Genomic DNA, 21,933 nt, shown 5'->3' on the forward strand with positions numbered 1-21,933 from the left:
TGAAACCAGAGGGCACCCCGTTCACCTCTGAATGTCCCCAAACAGCTGCCACCAGAAACGCAGTTGCTGCTCTTACCTGCCCACAGCCCTGCACAAAATCATTTTGTTTTATATCCACAGTCAGTCATTGCAGCGGCCGGGGCAATTTGCCACCCTAGGCACGGGCCTTGTTGGCCTAGGCCTTAATACGCCCCTGCAGTTTAGGGAATAATAGTGTAGAAGCTTACTTTGCGGTGGGGTGTGTGGCAGTTTAGAGGTTAATAGTGTAGTGGAGACTTTGTGATGTGGGGGCTGGTGTTTTAGGGGTTAATAATGTAGAAGCTTACTTTGCAGTGGGTTGTGTGGCGGTTTCTGGGTTAAAAGTGTAGTTGAGACTTTGCGATGTGGGGGGCTGGCGGATTAGAGGTTAATAGTGTAGTGGAGATTTTGCGGTGGGCTATGTAGCGGTTTAGGGGTTATTAGAGTTAGGGTATTATGGCGATTCAGGTTAGTGCGTGAGTAGTGTTTTGTATTTTTTTTTTTTGTTCCTTTGACTTCTATGGGACAATAGGTTATTGTGTGAGCAATATTTTAACTGCGCTAGTGGTAAACCTTTTTGCGCTAATCGGGTTAGCGCTGGAGCAATACGTTTTTACTTTCAATTCGTAATACCAGAGCAACCCGACTTGCGCAAAAGGTTTACTGCTGGCGCAGTTAGCACTCTAGCAAAAGCGCTAGTTAGCGCTCCAAATTGTAATCTGGCCCTAAATGTTGAGATATCTAAAGACTGGATTTGACCTCTTATATCAAATTACTTTAATGGCACTGGTTTGGTGACATGGACATTTGAAACATTATTATGAAGAGTCACAAATCAAAGAACTGTTGAGAATCACTATCAGATTTACTCTACAGGATTAAAAAACGTTTTGAGCGTCAACAAGGGCAGACGTTTTGAGGGGTGATGTTTACATTTTACTATGTTTCTCCTTACAGGTCTATTTTTTTCTAGTTTCATCTTTAGCAGATTTTATATTTGCCTGTAGAATATGCATAGTCATGTTTAACTTATTCACAATTATGGGCTAGTGGATCAGTATTTTTGCGCTCCCGCTCGCACGTTAATCCTGCTAGAAGTAGTACGAGTGTTACAAGTTGAAAGTAAAAAATTTTCACACCCTATGTGAAAAACATTGGAATGTCAAATACTTACAGTACAAACATACGGCTAGATTACGAGTCTTGCGTTAGGGTTAAAAATCAGCGTTGACTTGAGAGGTCCCAATGCTGCTTTTTTCCTAACGCTGGTATGACGAGTCTGGCAGGTACAGGTGTACCGCACACTTTTTTCCCGCGATTCGAACATACCGCAAATTTACTTACGTCAATTGCATATCCCATATTTTCAATGGGATTTTGCTAACGCCGGTATTACGAGTCTTATAAAAAGTGAGCGGTACACCCTCTCCTGTCAAGACTCCTACCGCATTTAAAAGTCAGTAGTTAAGAGTTTTATGGGTTAACGCCGTAACATAAAACTCTTAACTAAAGTGCTAAAAAGTACACTAACACCCATAAACTACCTATTAACCCCTAAACCGAGCCCCCCCATCGCAAACACTAAAATAAAATTTTTAACCCCTAATCTGCTGAACCGGACATAGCCACCACTATAATAAATATATTAACCCCTAAACCGACGCACTCCCGCCTCGCAAACACTAGTTAAAATTTATTAACCCCTAATCTGCCGTCCCTAACATCACCGACACCTACCTACATTTATTAACCCCTAATCTGCCGCCCCCAACGTCGCCGCCACTATATTAAATGTATTAACCCCTAAACCTAAGTCTAACCCTAACCCTAACACCCCCCTTACTTACATATAATTTAAATAAATCGAAATAAAATTACTACAATTAATTAAATAATTTCTATTTAAAACTAAATACTTACCTGTAAAATAAACCCTAAAATAGCTACAATATAACTAATAGTTACATTGTAGCTAGCTTAGGATTTATTTTTATTTTACAGGCAAGTTTGTATTTATTTTAACTAGGTACAATAGTTATTAAATAGTAATTAACTATTTAATAACTACCTAGTTAAAATAAAGACAAATTTACCTGTAAAATAAAACCTAACCTATGTTACAATTACACCTAACACTACACTATAATTAAATTAATTCCCTAAACTAACTACAATTAAATACAATTAACTAAATTACGGGGAAAAAAACACTAAATTACAGAAAATAATAAAATAATTACAATTTTTTTAAACTAATTACACCTAATTTAATCCCCCTAATAAAATAAAAAAGCCCCCCAAAATAATAAAAATCCCTACCCTACACTAAATTACAAATAGCCCTTAAAAGGGCTTTTTGCGGGGCATTGCCCCAAAGTAATCAGCTCTTTTACCTGTAAAAAAAATACAATACCCCCCCAACATTACAACCCACACACCCAACCCTACTCTAAAACCCACCCAATCCCCCCTTAATAAAACCTAACACTAACCCCCTGAAGATCACCCTACCTTGAGACGTCTTTACCCAACTGGGCCGAAGTCCTCCACGAAGCCGGCAGAAGTGGTCCTCCAGACGGGCAGAAGTCTTCATCGAAGACGGGCAGAAGAGGTCCTCCGGACGGGCAGAAGTCTTCATCCAGGCATCATCTTCTATCTTCATCCATCCGGCAAGGAGCGGGTCCATCTTCAAGACATCCGACGCGGAGCATCCTCTTCATCCGACGGCTACTGGAACAATGACGGGTCCTTTAAATGATGTCATCCAAGATGGCGTCCCTTGAATTCCGATTGGCTGATAGAATTTTATTAGCCAATCGGAATTAAGGTAGAAAAAATCCTATTGGCTGATGCAATCAGCCAATAGGATTGAAGTTCAATCCTATTGGCTGATTGGAACAGCCAATAGGATTGAGCTCGCATTCTATTGGCTGATTGGAACAGCCAATAGAATGCGAGCTCAATCCTATTGGTTGATTGCATCAGCCAATAGGATTTTTTCTACCTTAATTCTGATTAGCTGATAGAATTCTATCAGCCAATCGGAATTCAAGGGACGCCATCTTGGATGACATCATTTAAAGGACCCGTCATTGTTCCAGTAGCCGTCGGATGAAGAGGATGCTCCACGTTGGATGTCTTGAAGATGGCCCCGCTCCGCTCCGGATGGATGAAGATAGAAGATGTCGTCTGAGTGAAGATTTCTGCCCGTCTGGAGGACCTCTTCTTCCTGGCTTCGATGAAGACTTCTGCCCGTCTGGAGGACCACTTCTGCCCGGTTGGGTGAAGACGTCTCAAAGTAGCGTGATCTTCAAGGGGTTAGTGTTAGGTTTTATTAAGGGGGGATTGGGTGGGTTTTAGAGTAGGGTTGGGTGTGTGGGTGGTGGGTTTTAATGTTGGGGGGTATTGTACTTTTTTTACAGGTAAAAGAGCTGATTACTTTGGGGCAATGCCCCGCAAAAAGCCCTTTTAAGGGCTATTTGTAATTTAGTATAGGGTAGGGATTTTTATTATTTTGGGGGTCTTTTTTATTTTATTAGGGGGATTAGATTAGGTGTAATTAGTTTAAAAAAATTGTAATTATTTTATTATTTTCTGTAATTTAGTGTTTGTTTTTTTTGTACTTTAGTTTATTTTATTTTATTGTAATTAATTTAATTTAATGTAGGGAATTAATTTAATTATAGTGTAGTGTTAGGTGTAATTGTAACTTAGGTTAGGATTTATTTTACAGGTATATTTGTCTTTATTTTAACTAGGAAGTTATTAAATAGTTAATAACTATTTAATAACTATTGTAGCTAGTTAAAATAAATACAAAGTTGCCTGTAAAATAAAAATAAACCCTAAGCTAGCTACAATGTAACTATTAGTTATATTGTAGCTAGCTTAGGGTTTATTTTATAGGTAAGTATTTAGTTTTAAATAGGAATTATTTAGTTAATTGTAGTAATTTTATTTAGATTTATTTAAATTATATTTAAGTTAGGGGGGTGTTAGGGTTAGGGTTAGAGTTAGATTTAAGGGTTAATACATTTAATATAGTGGTGGCGACGTTGGGGGTGGCAGATTAGAGGTTAATAAATGTAGGTAGGTGGCGGCGATGTTAGGGATGGCAGATTAGGGGTTAATAAAATTTAACTAGTGTTTGTGATGCGGGAGTACGGCGGTTTAGGGGTTAATAACTTTATTATAGTGGCGGCGACGTTGTGGGCGGCAGATTAGGGGTTAATAAATATAATGTAGGTGTCAGCGATGTTGGGGGCAGCAGATTAGGGGTTCATAAGTATAATGTAGGTGGCGGCGGTGTCCGGAGCGGCAGATTAAGGGTTAATAATATAATGTAGGTGTCAGCGATAGGGGGGGCAGCAGATTAGGGGTTAATAAGTGTAAGATTAGGGGTGCTTAGACTCGGGGTTCATGTTAGGGTGTTAGGTGTAGACATAACTTTTATTTCCCCATAGGAATCAATGGGGCTGCGTTGGGAGCTGAACGCTGATTTTTTGCAGGTGTTAGGTTTTTTTTCAGCCTGCTCAGCCCCATTGATTCCTATGGGGAAATTGTGCACAAGCACGTTTAGCCAGCTCACCGCTACCGTAAGCAGCGCTGGTATTGAGGTGAGATGTGGAGCAAAAATTTGCTCTCCACTTACTTTTCTGCGGTTAACGCCGGGTTTAAAAAAAAACGTAATACCAGCGTTACTGTAGGTGAGCGGTGAGCATAAACTGCTCGTTAGCCATGCACAGCTTTACCGACAAAACTCGTAATCTAGGTGATAGTAAACCACTTTATTAAAAATGAATATTGCATAAATATGATTTTTCATGGTTTCATCTACTTGACTGCAAAGGGCTCCTATGCACTTACATATATGTGTATATATGTATACAAATGTTTTTTTGTTTATATGTGTATATATGTCTGTAAAAAAATTATATTATATCTATATCTATACACATATAAATTCATAAATACATAAATACATATGGACATACATATAAACACACAAACACACACACACACACATATATATATATATATATATATATATATATATATATAATATATATATATATATATATATATATATATGTAACTTTACCTTTTAATGTATTTTTAGGTATTTTCTTCCACTTTTTTGTCTTGCATAACAGTTAACCAGAGCTCTGAAGACAAACAAACCCTCTGAGCGTAAATCGAGATTACTCTCACACATTTACTTTCAACTTGTAATATGTGTGCCCCTTCCAATGTGTGCAAACAGCCACAATAAACCAGTAACGTTCATGTGAAACAGCGCACCACTCATAATCTAGCCTTATATCATGGGCGTCCAGAGGGGGCGGGGTAAGGTGGGTCTTTTCCACCCTGCAATTCTGCTCTGAGTAAAACTAGATTACAACTAACTCTTCTATTTTGCTTTTAATTTATCTGTGCTCTGCCTAAGTCACTAATAGCAGGGCAGCTGTATGTGAGTGCTGGTGAGTGCCAAGGGCTGTGAGTTGTGCAGGGTCATGGGATGTGTGCCAGGTACAGTCCATTTCTATGTTATGTATGTCTCTAGGGAAATTACAAAAGGCCTGTGTCACCCTTGTTTGTATCTCAGTTTGTTTGCATTGTGTGGCTGTAGGTTAGGTACCCAGTGAGGAAGAGACCTTAACATGGTCCTGAGCTATCACCATTTAGCCAAATGCTGTAATGAGCTCTTCCATTATGCTTTTAGCTGTGTGCTTGAAAGAGAGTGTCAGACTTGCTGTGTTGTATGTTTGTGTAAATAAAATATTTTCTCATATTGCAGGGCCAAAAAAGTGTTTTGGTCTGGCTCCAAGATTTTCAAATCATATTACTCAAGCCCTGCCTTATATCCAAGTATGAGCACTAACTTGAGTCACTCTTTTGACAGCAATGAGCTACCATGTTTAAAATTATCTGCAGCTCATGCGTACAATGAGCAACTCTGTCTGTTTCACATGTTGCCACTTATATTGAGCTAGATTACAAGTGGAGCGCTAATTTATCGCAAGCCAGCAAAATGGCAAATTCGCCCAATTACAGGCGTGCGATAAATAAGCAGCCATAACAGAGGTCAGACCTCTGGTTAATTTTTTAACTGTTCCCTAATTGCACCCAAAATAACACGTGAGGTACCTTTACACTGCGGTCTATAAGGACAGTAAATATATGTGTATATGGTTATATACATATATATTTATGTGTTAATATGTATATATACACATATAAACACATAAATACATATGTATATATTCATATACATATATATTTTTTTATTTGCTACCCATGGCTGCGTGACATCGATTTCGCTGTGCTAGTTCTCATGCCGTGTCTGACGGCATGAGAATGAGGCTCCCATTAGAGCCTATGGCCCCTATTTATCAAGGTCTGGCAGACCTGATCCGACAGTGCAATACGCTCGCCATATTCAGCATTGCACCAGCAGCTCACAAGAGCTGCTGGTGCAACGCCGCCCCCTGCAGATTAGCGGCCTATCAGCCGCCAGCAGAGGGGTGTCAATCAACCCGATCGTACTCGATCGGGTTGATTTCCGGCGATATCTGTCCGTCTGCTCAGAGCAGGCGGACAGGCTATGGAGCAGCGGTCTTTGTGACCGCTGCTTCATAACTTGTGTTTCTGGCGAGTCTGCAGGCTCGCCAGAAACACGAGGCATCAAGCTCCATACGGAGCTTGATAAATATGCCCCTATGGATGTGAACTCTCATGAGCGCAATGCTTCTGTCCAATGTGAACGCAATGTCACGTTAGCATTGCACTTCACTTGTAATACCAGCACACATTTGTGTGGACTGTTATTACTAAGTTGAGCGCAAATATTGCTTTCACAGAAGCAATATTTTGTGCGTAACTTGTAATCAAGCCCATTATTAGGGTACTTTATTTTTTGTGCCCCCCAGGAAAATTACTGCACATGCCCATACCCTATATATTTCTCTTAGTATTTAACATTTATGTGTCTAATGTTCATGCAATAATCTTTCAAACTCATATTTGTTTTAGATTTTATTTCTAGATCAACCTGATTGTTGCTATGAATGATTCATAGTATAAACATAGCTATTGCTTGCAAGAATTTCGTTTACTTACTTATAAAGTTGTCTTCTTCCTGGAAATCCTTCATTTCCTATATAGTATCTAGGAAAAATGAAATTATTTCTATAAAATATACAATTATTACAAATATTTTTTTTTCAACAAGGAAAACATAATTTAGGTAATATGGGCATGGTGTGGGTGGTTCTGGACAGATTAGTGTGGTTTCTTAAAGGGACATTGACAAAATTCAAAATGTAACTGCCCATAGATTTTTTTGTAATTTGCCTCTTAAAATTGTTTTTTTTTTACATTGCTACCTAGAGAGGATGGAGTGGTTTTTGCAGATTCATAACTTTGACCATCAAACATGTTAAACAGTGATTACTTAATCAGTTCAAATATGGCATTTATATTATTGTCTTTTAATATTTAACCACAGCAAAAGTGATATCCATAGTCAAGATGTTTTTTAATTGGTCAAAGGTATTTTTAAGGATATGCTCATGGATAGCAAAGCTATGCACATTTTACAAACTGTCAGTTTTAAATGCTTTAAAAACATTTTTTGTATTCAGATATTTTCAATGCAATGCATAACTGGTGATATATACTATGTATTAAATACTCTAAAAAGTAAATTAATGTTCTAGGCAATATATGTGTACTCACAGAAGGTCTTTGGTTAAGGTAGTTATTGAAATTACTTCCCACTCTCCAGATGTTACTGGAAATGATCTCTTAGAAAACAAAAACAAAACAAAAAATGAAAAAGGTTGCAAAAGTATTTGTAACAGGGATTTAAATTTGTTGGTTAAAAAAAAAAAAAATCACAATTATATTAAGCAGAAGTCAAAACAAATTAGCTCATGTGCCTAATAGCTCATGATACGACAGAGCTAAAAATATTGTTGAACAAAATATTTAAGTGTTTGGGCAGTAAATGATTTAGTAAGAATAAATTACCTCGCTTCCATTAAAATAATGGATATGCTTGTAGCCTTGTTCGTTGCTTACAATCTTGTAATATGCTGTATTGTCTTCTGTAAAGTAGGGATCAGTTGGCTGAAACTAAAGTTAAATAAACGCACATGAAACCAACAGGAAAGTCTATTGATGTATTAGAAAACCCTAAATCACATACAATTCATTTTTAAATATTATGCATTTAAAAACACAATTTTTTATATTAGGCTTCCACATAAAAACAATTACAATTCAAATGCAAATTGTATTATCATTCGAGATTTTGGCTGCACATAAAGTTTCCAGGGTGCTACCAATAACACTGGGGGATTTTCTCTATATGTTTTTTATACAAGATTTACACTCTTGGACTTCTATAGAGAAACATTCAAAATGTAATTCTCAGAACTTGGCACTGATGGCACTTTAATTATGAGATAAGCAAGTTTTAAAGTTGTATCTTGTAAAACACAATCGGCTAGATTACGAGTCTTGCGTTAGGCTGAAAAAGCAGCGTTAACAGGTCCTAACGCTGCTTTTTCACTACCGCTGGTATTACGAGTCTTGCAGGTTTAGGGGCACCGCACACTTCTTTGGCCTTACCGCAAAACAACTTACGTAAACTTTGTAAACCCTTTTTCTATGGGACTTCCATAGCGCCAGTATTACGAGTCTGTCCTGGGAGGCCAAAAAGTGAGCGGTACACCCTTTACCTCCAAGATCCCTAACGCATTTTAAAGTCAGTAGTTAAGAGTTTTATGGTACAACGCCGTAGCATAAAACTCATAACTAAAGTGCTAAAAAGTACACTAACACCCATAAACTACCTATTAACCTCTAAACCGAGGCCCTCCCGCCTCGCAAACACTAGCTAAATAATATTAACCCCTAATCTGCCTCCCCTAACATCGCCGCCACCTACATTATAATTATTAACCCCTAATCTGCCGCTCCAGACATCGCCGCCACCTACATTATTTTAATTAACCCCAAATCTGCCACCCCTAATGTTGCCGCAACCTACCTACACTTATTAACCCCTAATCTGCCACCCCCAACGTCGCCGCCACTATTCTAAATGTATTAACCCCTAAACATAAGTCTAACCCTAACCCTAACACCCCCTAACTTAAATATAATTTAAATAAATCTAAATATTCCTATCAGTAACTAAATTATTCCTATTTAAAACTAAATACTTACCTATAAAATAAACCCTAAGCTAGCTACAATATAACTAATAGTTACATTGTATCTAGCTTAGGGTTTATTTTTATTTTACAAGCAAATTTGTATTTATTTTAACTAAGTAGAATAGTTATTAAATAGTTATTAACTATTTAATAACTACCTAGCTAAAATAAAGACAAATTTACCTGTAAAATAAAGCCTAACCTAAGTTACACTAACACCTAACCTAACCCTACAATTAAATAAATGAACTAAATTAAAAACAATTAAATAAATTAAATTAGCTAAATCACACAAAAAAACCAACACTAAATTACAGAAAATAAAAAACAAATTACAGATCTTAAAACTAATTACACCTAATCTAATAGCCCTATCAAAATAAAAAAAGCCCCCCCAAAATAAAAAAAACCCTAGCCTAAACTAAACTATCAATAGCCCTTAAAAGGGCCTTTTGCGGGGCATTGCCCCAAAGTAATCAGCTCTTTTACCTGTAAAAAAAATACAAATACCCCCCCAACAGTAAAACCCCCCACCCTCACAAAAACCCCCCAAATAAAATACTAACTAAAAAAACTTGAGCTCCCCATTGCCCTGAAAAGGGCATTTGGATGGGCATTGCCCTTAAAAGGGCAGTTAGCTCTTTTGCGGCTCAAACCCTAGTCTAAAAAATAAAACCCACCCAATACACCAGGGGTGGGCAAGAGGTAGATCGCGGTCTACCAGTGGACCCCGAGTGAATTTTGAGGTGACCGCCTGTAAGATTTCAAAAGTCTGCATAATAAGAGAAAGATTTCCAGCCTCGCCACCCTAGATGTGTAAATAAAAAAATCTCTCTCTTATTCAGACTTTTGAAAACGGCTATGTGTAGGACAGCGGTATGGGCACTGTACTTCAGCATGCGCCACCCAGCTGTAGCTGAACTCGCTGCCCCAGCTTTGTTTACAGGACCTGCCCCCTAATCAACCTGATATGGCGTCCAGCCAATAAAGCTACTTTGTAGAATGAGTCTCGAGCTGTCTTGATTGCGAGACTACTTATCATACGCAGGTGCGCAACACAGATAAGGTTGCTTGACGGTACCAGCGTGACGTAAAGAGAGAGCTCTCACAGTAAGTAAAGACAGAGCGCTGCTGTATTGGTTATTAAAGAGCGTGGATGATTTTAACAGCTGTAATATTTGTGTCAAAAATAACATTTTCAGCCAGCAGGTCCTATTTGTGACAAAAATAAAAAATTTCCACCCGGTTTCACAGTGTGTGCTGGACTATTCTTTGTGTTTTTTTAATAAATAACATTATCGTAATTATTATAATCAAAACTGGTGGGTTTTTTTTAGTTAGGTGACCATGTCACTTGGAATAAAATTAGACGTAGGCCTTGCCGTACAAAAGTCTGCCCACCCCTGCAATACACCCTTAAAAAAACCTAACACTAACCCCCTGAAGATCGACTCACTGTTCTGAAGACCGGACATCCATCCTCAAGGAAGCGGCAGAAGTCTTCATACAACGGGGCCGAAGTCCTCAATGAAGCCAGGAGAAGTCTTCATCCAAGTCGGGCAAAGTGATCCTCCAGACGGGCAGAAGTCTTCATCTAGACGGTATCTTCTATCTTCATCCATACAACGCGGAGCGGCTCCATCTTCAAGACATCCGACGCGGAGCATCCTCTTCATCCGGAGTCATCTTACTGAATGACGGTTCCTTTAAATGATGTCATCCAAGATGGCGTCCCTTAGATTCCAATTGGCTGATAGAATTCTATCAGCCAATCGGAATTAATGTAGAAAAATCCTAAATCCTTATAGGATTGAGCTTGCATTCTATTGGCTGTTTTAATCAATAATAATTTGGGGGGTATTTGTATTTTTTTTTTACAGGTAAAAGAGCTGATTACTTTGGGGCAATGCCCCGTAAAAGGCCCTTTTAAGGGCTATTGATAGTTCAGTTTAGGCTAGGGGTTTACGTACACGAGCACGTACGACCAGCTCACCACTGACTTAAGCAGCGCTGGTATTGGAGTGCGGTATGGAGCACAATTTTGCTCAATGCTCACTTCTTGCCTTTTAATGCCGGGTTTCTAAAAACCCGTAATCCCAGCGCTGCAGGTAAGTGAGCGGTGAGAGAAAACTGCTCGTTAGCACCGCATAGCCTCTAACGCAAAACTCGTAATCTGGCTGAATATTTTGTGCATGTTTTTATCTAATATTTTTTACCTTGATGCTGGGTTGCACCAGAAGAAAGAATGACTTGCTCATACTAGAAGGACACTGTACCATTTGTAGTAGAATACTCCATATTATCTTGAGATTGGAGATATTATAAATGCCTTTCTGAGCTTTTTATAGTACTTGTCAAATGTGTCTGTCCTTAAACAGTTCTCAAATGTAATTATCCAATAAGTGTTTCATATCCTCAAACTTCTAAATGTTCTATTTTAAAATATGTTCTTTATTAGGATTAAAACACCTCAGGATTTCTTTAGTATATACCAAACCACTGTTATGGACCATACTTAACTATAAAAAGAATAATACACATCTGTGCATGCTCACCAATGCAGCAAAAATATAATTAATTAGTATAACAGTATTTCCTGTAGCTTTGATGAAACATGCTCTTAGTTTGTAGTAACTGTCAGTCCAAAGCAATTCTGCCAAATCTGCTAAATAAGCTGTAAACTTTTGAAAAGCAGCATTTAAAAATGAATGTTACCTAAAAGCTAAGAGACATTAAGTTTTGAATTACGATGAACATTAATAAGAAAAGTGCCATCTTTTCTTTTCAAGTTTTTCTCGTCATTACATACCATGGTCAAATTAAAGTTGTGTCATTGTTTATTGTTTTTTTTTGTGTGAAGTCTTTACTATTGATTCACATAATGTAAAAATAAAAGCTTTAATTGCAAGATAAAAATCAGCAAAAAATATTTATAATTCTTCTTCTGCCAGATAGCATAGGAAAATCCATTAAAATATACGCAATTCCCAATTAATAATTATTGTTAAATTATAATTTTAATTTAACAAATTCAAATTTTATGGATTTATTTTAAATTATGTCAGTATACTTACCACTCCAACCCAGCCCGTGGTGCTTATTTCAGGAGTTTGCTAATAAAAAATAAAAAAAAATATTCAACACGCATCATAAATATAGATAGCCAACTTGTAAAACATATATCATATTAGCCATCTTTAAAAGGTATATTTTAAAATCCCATTAAATCACTATTGGCTCACAACTAGACCCTAAAATTGTTGTTTTAGTTTCCTGTTTTTATTCAGCCAGCAGCAACATATTATTAAGTTTAAAAAGTGTAAATATCTGATTGGGACATCACAGGTCTCAAAACTGGAGAATACAAGAAACATTTCCATAAATAATTTGTTAGTAAATTCAAATCTATCACTGGCTTCAGTGGACTTATTATTATGATAACTTTACTGATTAAGCAAATAAAACAAATATATTTTTGGAATAAGAAAATGTTTATAAAAAAATCACTTTATAGAGACATACTTTTGTGGTATCCCATGTTTCAGATGTCTCTGAAAAACTGTAAATGCAAAGCATTGAATAATTCTGGATCCTTCTTAACCACTGGGTCACCAACCTTTGGTCTGTTACCCAATTCAGGCTATTCAAGTAATGATCCCTGGAAATAAAGAAATATGTAGTTAAGGAGACATAGAGTTTGTACACTGAGCTCTTTGCGGCAGGACTCTGCTCCTCTTGTAACATTATGTTTTCTTTACTCTGTTAGAGGTCTATATATTTATTTTTTTACCATAAATCAGTGTCACGCTGTACAACCACTCACGTATCTAGAGCTATAAAATGTATTGTTTCTAAAAAAAAAACTGTCCAACTAAACATACAATCCTTTCAATTCTTATAATTCCTTTCCTCATTTTTTATCTATTCCTTCCTACTTAGATATTCAGAAGTTTCTCTTCTTTATTTTCAACTGTATCCCTTTCAATCCCAATTCTACTTTCCGTCTTTCTCTCTCTTCCCATTATAATGTCAGACTTTGCATTACCATGACACTCACTTTCCTTTCCAAAATGATTTGACATATATATATTCTCACTCCCGTTGTCTCTCTTGGTCAATATTTCTCCTGCCCTTACAAAAACTGTCAATTGCTAACAAGTCCATCTCATGCTGTCCTGCTTCTTTCCCAGGCTCTGTTTTTTAAATAGTGGGCTATTTTTATGTTATTAAAGGCATATTCTGACACAATTATTACATGCCTTCATTCACTACTGCTTGCAGCTATGTGTTTGACACCAACAAGCATTGCAGCTCTTGAGCAGAACACTACCACTGAGCCAGAAGTCACACATAGCTGACAATCAATGCTGGTCTACTGCTTGGCTGCTGCAATACTATCATATTTATTTTAGCTGACACATAGTAAGGTAGAATAAGTAAAGATCGTCAGAATCTCTCTTTAAGACCCACATGCAAGTGGAAAAAATTACACAGAAGCAAATCTATTATTTCACGATGAGTGACCTATTTGTCACCAAACCTCTCCAAAAATTGGCCTATAAGAGAGAATGATACAGATTTTACTCAAATAAGCAGCACTAGAGATGATTGGTCTCAACGACTGCCTGACACTGTCTGATCTACCAGACCTCATACATTTATTACATTTACAAAGCTTGCGTGTGATCTTAGTTTGATTTTTAAATGCAGAAGAGCTTTCTCATAAGGGAAAAAGGGTAGCTGTTTAAGGTCACCCTCTTTCAGTGGGAAGTGGAAAACCTGTTTGCTGCAACCTCCACATAGATGTCTCATTTAATCAATTATAAACTTACTGGAATAATATACAATAGATACCTCTTAAGATGACATATGTTTGAAGGGCTGTCAATATTAAGTGTGACATTACTATGAAAAGTGAACTAAAAAGATATGGGGCATCTAAGCAATAGGGAACTGGTCATGCATCCAGGCTTTGGTTACACTAAAGCTTATAACTCTTTAACAATGCAATATGTTTTTATGTTTTCCATAACATAGTATATATATATATCATAAGACAGAATTACCATTTCAAAGGCACATTTGTGTAGGAAAGAGATGAGCTGACCCCACAGATCACACAGAGAAGCATTTTAATTTGACAACATTTTAGTTTTACAATTATAAATCATGTTCTTTTTTTATTGTGTTTTTCCACACATTCTAGTTAAAAATAATCTTGTCTTCATATATTTTTTTATTTGATTATCTCTACACTAGGTTTGAGGACCGAGTAATTCTAAGCTTCAAAATTAAAACAAATTATTTTAAAGGTACACTAAAGTCAAAATTAAAGTTTCATGATTTAGATAGAGAATTTCATTTTAAGAGACTTTCCAATTTACTTCTACTATAACATTGTACACAAACAAAATGTCTTCTGCATGTGCAAGGGTTGACAGAGTGTACATATATTAGCCTGTGATTGGCTGATGACTGTCACATGATACAAGGGAGCCAGCAAATGAAAGTACATTTTGAAATTTGTCAGAAACAAATCTATGGCTCATTAAAAATTGTGTCAGCGCTTTTGCATTCCCTTTATTTATTATGCACTTATTGATTATACAATACTACTGTATTTAATGGTCCTTTAATAGAGCAAAAAGAAGATGAGTTCTGTGCTTTATTTTTTCAGACAGGTAACCATACTAAAATATCTGTATTTATAAAATCTACTAAAATTGTATTTTTTCCAAGACCTGAAAACACTTTGGCATTGTGCTTTATTATATGACCCAAGCTAAGCTAAGAAATCCAAATACAACTCGTTATTCTGTATACTTCCTTTGCTGACACTAGAGGGAGCACCACACCAATATTTCCCAGCACTCAAAGGAACTGAAACAATATGTTGTACAAGCTAATTCACAGGTTAGTTTAATTCAAAAATACAACATGCTGTGTGAGTTATATGTGATTTTAAATAAAAGAGGGACAAATGATACATTATGATTATTCAGTTATGCTAACTAAAGGATAACAGCTTGGTGACTATAAAAAAGGTTTGAATCTCTGGCACAAGATATTTCAATAACTTGAAAGGAAGAAAGTCCATGCTTGGATGTAATAGATAAAAAAAATCTTTATTGGTCAATACTTAAAAACATGAAAAAAAGATTGAAAAGAGAGCGTAGCATATACAGCTTACGCGTTTCGGGAAACTCCCGTACCTCAAATAATTTTGTGTATATAATATGATACATTTGACTTCTCACTTGCTCATGTAGTGTAATGGTATTAGTAAAAAGAAAAAATAAAGGAATCCATTTTAAAAAAGATACATGAAGAGTTTAATGCAGCTCATATAGCATAAGCATTAGTATGTTAAGGTTAAGGACATTGTGATTTATGGTATATCTTTTTAAGTCAAAATAAAATATGATTCAGAGGGAGTGTGCTATTAAAAAAAAGTACTTACTTATATTGACTTATCTATTTATCTTGGTATTATTTGTTTGAACTTAGATCGTATCCCTAAAAGCATATTTCTTAAGCACTACGTGACAAAAGTGTATGTCTCAAGTATTGTTGCAAAGTTTAAATATTATGGGCCAGATTACAAGTGGTGGATTTTATTTACAAGTATTACAAGCTGAAACTAAGATATATACAGATAAATAAAGAAATATCTATTAAAAAAATACAAAAAACCCACATTTTCTTCATTTTTTATTTTCAAGTGAAAAACATTGGAATGTTAAATATTTATAGTAAAAAAACAATAAAACACATTAATAAATATTAAAATTGATTAAAAAAAAAAAAAAAAAGATTTCTCATTTTTAAATGTATTTGAGTGGAAAGGGCTCCAAAGTTTATATGTGTTTGTTAAAAAAATTTTTAACAGTGGTCTTTTCGACAGAATATTCCAGCCAATTTAATCAAGTATGTTCCATTTTGAAGAAAAATCTTCATTTACTTGAGGAGGATATCACTTTGAAACCTCATATTGGCACATGTAAGTTTGTGCCGAGAAGACCACCAACACTGTCTTCTAGGTTGTCGCCTAGCCTAATTTGTTCTGATCACACTGATAGGAGTGATTGGATTAGGAAGAAGGGGATTTACAAATGTGGTCATGGTCCGTGTGTAACCTGTGGCTTCATAAGTGTGGGTAATGGTTTTAGGAGTTCAGAAACTGGGGAAGAATTTTTGCATAAGTTTTACGCCAATTGCAGAACTATGTTTGTAGTATATCTTTTAGAGTGCAAACATTGCAATTTACAATATACAGGTCAAACGACCAGAGAATTGAGATCAAGGATTAGAGAGCATATAAGGGATACCAGAGAATATGTAAAGGAATCTGCAGTGGCAAGACACTTTAATCTGATACATATGACTAATGTTTTTGACATGAAAGTTCAAATAATTGATCGTATTATGTTCCCACCTAGGGGAGGTGATAGAACTAAGTTACTGTTGAAATAGGAATTATATTGGATATATAAGCTTAGGACTATCACTCCCCTAGGTTTGAACCGTGAGTGGGACATTAGTTATTTTGTTGAACAATGTTAGGGATTAACCCATTGTTGAATTAGTATATTGCACGGTTTATGCATGGAATATATCATACTTATGTTTTTGTATAGGCATAGCATTGCCATCATTAGGGTCTTGTAGTATTTTAGTGGTTTAGCCATTTATAAGATTCTATGAGAGTGTTTTTGAATATATCTTGTAAGGTTTTGTGACAGGCATGCATAATTTATTAATGTGTGAAACATAGGTATATAATCAGTAGACCATAACAGTTCTGTGTTCTTTGTTATATTGGTTTCTTGTTGCTCATCGTTTTTTTCAATTGCCATAGTATATGTATTGAAGAAAAATACTAACTTTGATGTATATATACACATATATTTTATATATCAGTGTGTTGTTGCATTTTGATATATTATATTACCAACAGGTGTACTTTCCCTTTAAATAGGGAGAGGACACTGTGCAAACTCACCCTATGATTAAAGGGACACTGAACCCATTTTTTTTCTATTGTGATTCAGATAGAGCGTGCAATTTTAAGCAACTTAATAATTTACTCCTATTATCAAATTCTTTTCATTCTCTTGGTATCTTTATTTGAAATGCAAGAATGTAAGTTTAAATGCCGGCCCATTTTTGGTGAACACACTGTGTTGTTCTTGCTGATTGGTGGGTAAATTCACCTACCAATAAACAAGTGCTTTCCATGGTCCTGAACCAGAAAAATAGCTTAGATGCCTTCTTTTTCAAATAAAGAAAGCAAGAGAATGAAGAAAAATGGTTTCCCACTCTGGTGCTAATGACGGCTCAGAGCCGTCACTAGCACTCTCCCAACTTGAGGGAGATCTGGGGGCTCCCACCTGCTCCTACCCCGGCGATCGGTTTTGCATAATGACAGGCATCGCCGGGGCTTCCCGTTTTGCGTTGTGACGTCACGCGCAATAACGTGATGACGTCACCGTGCAACTTTATTTAACATTAACAATGTTAAATATAGGAGCAGGGGGCATGCTGCTTAGAAGCCTGTATCTCAGGCATCTAAGCAGCTACAGACCCCCAAGATCCACCGTTGGAAAGGTAATCGCCTAACCCCTTTCCAAAAGTGTAAGTCTTGGGGATCTGAAATAAATTTAAAAAAAAAGTAAAAAAAAAATATATTTTTAAAAATATAAAACAAAAAAATCTTAGCACCCAGGTGGGAAAGTGCTTAGCACTCAAAGGGTTAAAATTGCATGCTCTATCTGAATCACAAAAGAAAAAAATTGGGTTCAGTGTCCCTTTAAGTGCTCAACTGAGCACAAAACTAGTCAGTGAGTTTGTGAGCCATGTACAATTTTAATATATGTTTAAATAAAGGTGAATTTTAATTTTACCATTTTTTAGCCCTTTTGACTCCTTTACTAAAGTGCTCCTGTACAACCACTTTTAAAATTGCACATACGGCTGCACCGGCCGTTTCTACACAGCAAACACCCCTGTTACCTACATGCTGCTTGGTTCAGTCCACCTCTGCTCACCGGTGACGTTGGGACTTCCGCATCTGCAGCGGCCTGGATAGTGTCTATTAATTTTTACATGTAATATTTTTTTTTATCAGAAAGTGCATATATGAGTATAATAGTTTATTTTAATGTATTTATGTTGTGTTTAGTTAAACTTTTTTTTTAACCCTTACAATTTATGCTAGGTCTTCAGGCGGTCTAATCAGTTAAGACACATTTTGTTTGTTTGTAATATGTGTGCTAGTTGATATTGCTTATCGCGCCCCGCACTAACAATAGCACGCCACGTGTAATCTAGGCCATTATATTATAGACGTTTATTTATAACACACTCTCTGAATAATGAAAGTTTAATTTTGACATACATGTCCCTTAAAAAATACTATATTAATTGTCAACTTCACATTCTAATTAATGTAATGTTAAAAAAGAAATGCTTACACATTTTTAACTTCTTCTGGTGCATGAATTTCGTTGTAGGAGATATTTACAAGTGACTCTGTATTCACAACAAGCAGCCTCACTGTGGGATTTTTTGATCCTGCCTTTAAGAAAAACCAAGCAATATGTGACATTAAGATGACAAACACTCGCATACCCACAGCTGATAATAGAGAATAGAAATTCCCTAAATGTATTTTGATACCAAAATGAGAAATTTACCACAGAAAATCTGCACATGAAAAAAAAAACAAGGTTTATTTCCTGCTAAACCACCTGTATAAATGTGTTAACATTTAACAGATGAGCATTAGAATAAGATTAAAAAATCTCAAAGGTGCATTTTATGTACTGGAAATGATATGATTAAATTATACTGAATAGCACTGTTACAGCTTATAAAACTTATGTTATCATCAGTTCTCAAAGACCTGTTTATTGCAGCCTTATTCAATATAAAAAGAACAACTTATTCTTTCGCCTCTTTATTAGTGTTTGCCTCATTAAAGGGGCAGAAAACCTTTTGTTTTTTTCTTTTTCAGTTACAAAATGACAAAGTATTTGTGCAATTCTCTGTTTAATATTCAAAACAATAGCCTGTAACACAAAGCAGAGGGTGAATATTATGATTAGTCCCTTCTGTTTCTGATTGGCTGTATTGCCTGAACTACCACATCTAAAAAAATAAAAAAATAGGACCAACCAATGCAGATTAATATACACTGCAAGAAAGCAATGACACTTGGGTGAGAAAAAAGACCTTAAAGGGACATGAACCCAAACCCAAACTTTTTCTTTCATGATTTAGATAGGGTATGTCATTTTTCTATTGTTTAATATGTTTTGTTGTTTTTGTATCCTTTGTTAAAAAGTATACCTAGGTAGACACAGAAGCTTCTGATTAGGGGCTGCACATATATGCTGCTTATCATTGGCTTTCAGCTACCTACCAGTAGTACATTACTGCTCCTTCAACAATGAATACCAAAAGAATGAAACAAATTAGATAATAGAAGTCAATTGGAAAGTTTTTGAACCAAGAAAGAAAAAATTGTGGTTTTATGTCCCTTTAATGTATAATGCCCCTTTAAGGCAATAATATAACCTAACTCTCTCTATTGCTACATGAAAGATAGACAGCAAGATACTGGCAAGCACTGCAAGACTGTTGCAACATTCAGAACTCATTTTAATCCCATAAATAATATTGTAAACACATATAAAATCTTCTTCCGCAACTATTTATTTATATTATAAATATAGAAACATACAATTTGATGGTAGATAAGAATCAAAAAGGCCCATTAAGTCTGCCCAGATAACATGTTACTGTTTTCTTAGGATAGAAATTTATTGGAAATGTATTCCATGAATCCTCCACCCTTTCTGTAAAAAAAATGCATCCTCACATTTCTCCTGAATCAGCTACCCTCTAACTTAAGATTGTGACCCCTTGTTTTGGCATTTCTTTTTTTCCCTTAAATATTTGTTTTCTTCCACATATTAAGTACACATACCTTTGGATAAGGGATATGAATAGTGTGGGGATACTTGTTATCTTCATCTCCATAAAATGTATATTCCATAACTGGTACTTCAGTATCATTAAATTCAACATATGCTAGAAACTTTGCAGTTGGAGACCACCATAAAGCATAATTAGTTGAAAACATTTCCTCTGAAAACAAAATGAGAAAAACATACATAATAATAATAATAAGGAATATTCAAGCTAATACCTTCTCTGTAGGAGCCGTGACCATGTTCATTTACTCATCTATATGCTGGTAATGTAAAACTACAGCCTTCTAGCTCTGAACTAGTCCTGATCTTACACCAATAATTAGACAGTCATTAACTCCTTTCATAACTACTGAACTTGTCTAAACTTTTCATCAGTTCCCTGAAAGGTAACCTAAACCCATGTTTTTAAACGTCAGCACTCAGGGCACGCCAATGTGTGAGATTTTCATATTTTAACTAGAGCACAGGTGATATAATCAGTTGATTTGTGAGAGCAGGTGGGTAATCACAATTACTTATCAGCTGATTATTTCTCCTGTGCTTTAGTTCAAATATCATAAAAATCTGTCTCATTGGTGTGCCCTAAGCCTAAGGACTGGAGTTAAAAACCTTGTCCAAAATAACTCTATGAAATTTCTTGTGCCCATCTCCCTCCAAAGATCCATATGTTGCTTAAAATACAAAATAAATAATTTAAAAATGTTAAATTAAAAAAATAAAATAATGAATTCCTCATCTTTTTATAATATACCTAAAATTATACTTTTCTACATTTCAGTTACATTCAAACTTGATTCTATTCAATTGTCTTCCTATACAGTAAAGCTCCTTCACAGCTGTAATATTTTAAATTTATTGATCCACTTCTCTGGAAATTACCCATCAAGATCTTTACTTCAATGTTTAATTCCATTACTAAAGTCTTAAATGAACATAAAACACAAAAGTGAATTCCCATGACTCTTTACTTATGTTAGTGCTAAAAAATCTGTTGGTGCCCTACAAATTCTAATAATAATAATTCTAATAGTAATAATGATAATTGTGTCTACTTTCATTATTTATTTTGCCCCCTTTTCTGTAATTTAGCTTTGAATATTGAGTTTATTTTTTCAATTACCACAAAGTTCGAAAATCATTTTCCAGATTTGAGTAACTTTACTCTGCTACATTCTACTCAGTGATTATTTGATCAGTTTAGTAGATCATTTATATGTGTCCCTAACTGGCCTAAGTGGATTAGAAAGAAGGATTTTAAAAAGGTAAATACAGGGAGTGCAGAATTATTAGGCAAGTTGTATTTTTGAGGATTAATTTTATTATTGAACAACAACCATGTTCTCAATGAACCCAAAAACTCATTAATATCAAAGCTGAATAGTTTTGGAAGTAGTTTTTAGTTTGTTTTTAGTTATAGCTATTTTAGGGGGATATCTGTGTGTGCAGGTGACTATTACTGTGCATAATTATTAGGCAACTTAACAAAAAACAAATATATACCCATTTCAATTATTTATTTTTACCAGTGAAACCAATATAACATCTCAACATTCACAAATATACATTTCTGACATTCACAAACAAAACAAAAACAAATCAGTGACCAATATAGCCACCTTTCTTTGCAAGGACACTCAAAAGCCTGCCATCCATGGATTCTGTCAGTGTTTTGATCTGTTCACCATCAACATTGC

At 35.6% G+C, this 21,933-nt stretch overlaps 1 protein-coding gene across 2 annotated transcripts in view; it reads right to left on the reverse strand.

The window, feature by feature from the left end:
- The window catches only part of LOC128645391 (dipeptidyl peptidase 4-like), a 226,516-nt gene that overhangs the window by 62,100 nt on the left and 142,483 nt on the right, over positions 1-21,933 (reverse strand). For both annotated transcript variants that reach the window (XM_053698368.1, XM_053698367.1), the window contains 7 exons: positions 20,233-20,393; positions 18,716-18,819; positions 12,765-12,900; positions 12,317-12,355; positions 8,050-8,154; positions 7,756-7,823; positions 7,138-7,185 (listed from right to left, as the gene is read on the reverse strand). In XM_053698368.1, coding sequence (XP_053554343.1) covers positions 7,138-7,185; positions 7,756-7,823; positions 8,050-8,154; positions 12,317-12,355; positions 12,765-12,900; positions 18,716-18,819; positions 20,233-20,393 — 661 coding nt within the window. The remainder of the gene's footprint in view (positions 1-7,137; positions 7,186-7,755; positions 7,824-8,049; positions 8,155-12,316; positions 12,356-12,764; positions 12,901-18,715; positions 18,820-20,232; positions 20,394-21,933) is intronic.

Source organism: Bombina bombina, chromosome 1 (genome assembly GCF_027579735.1).
Source record: "Bombina bombina isolate aBomBom1 chromosome 1, aBomBom1.pri, whole genome shotgun sequence".
Lineage (NCBI taxonomy): Eukaryota > Metazoa > Chordata > Amphibia > Anura > Bombinatoridae > Bombina > Bombina bombina.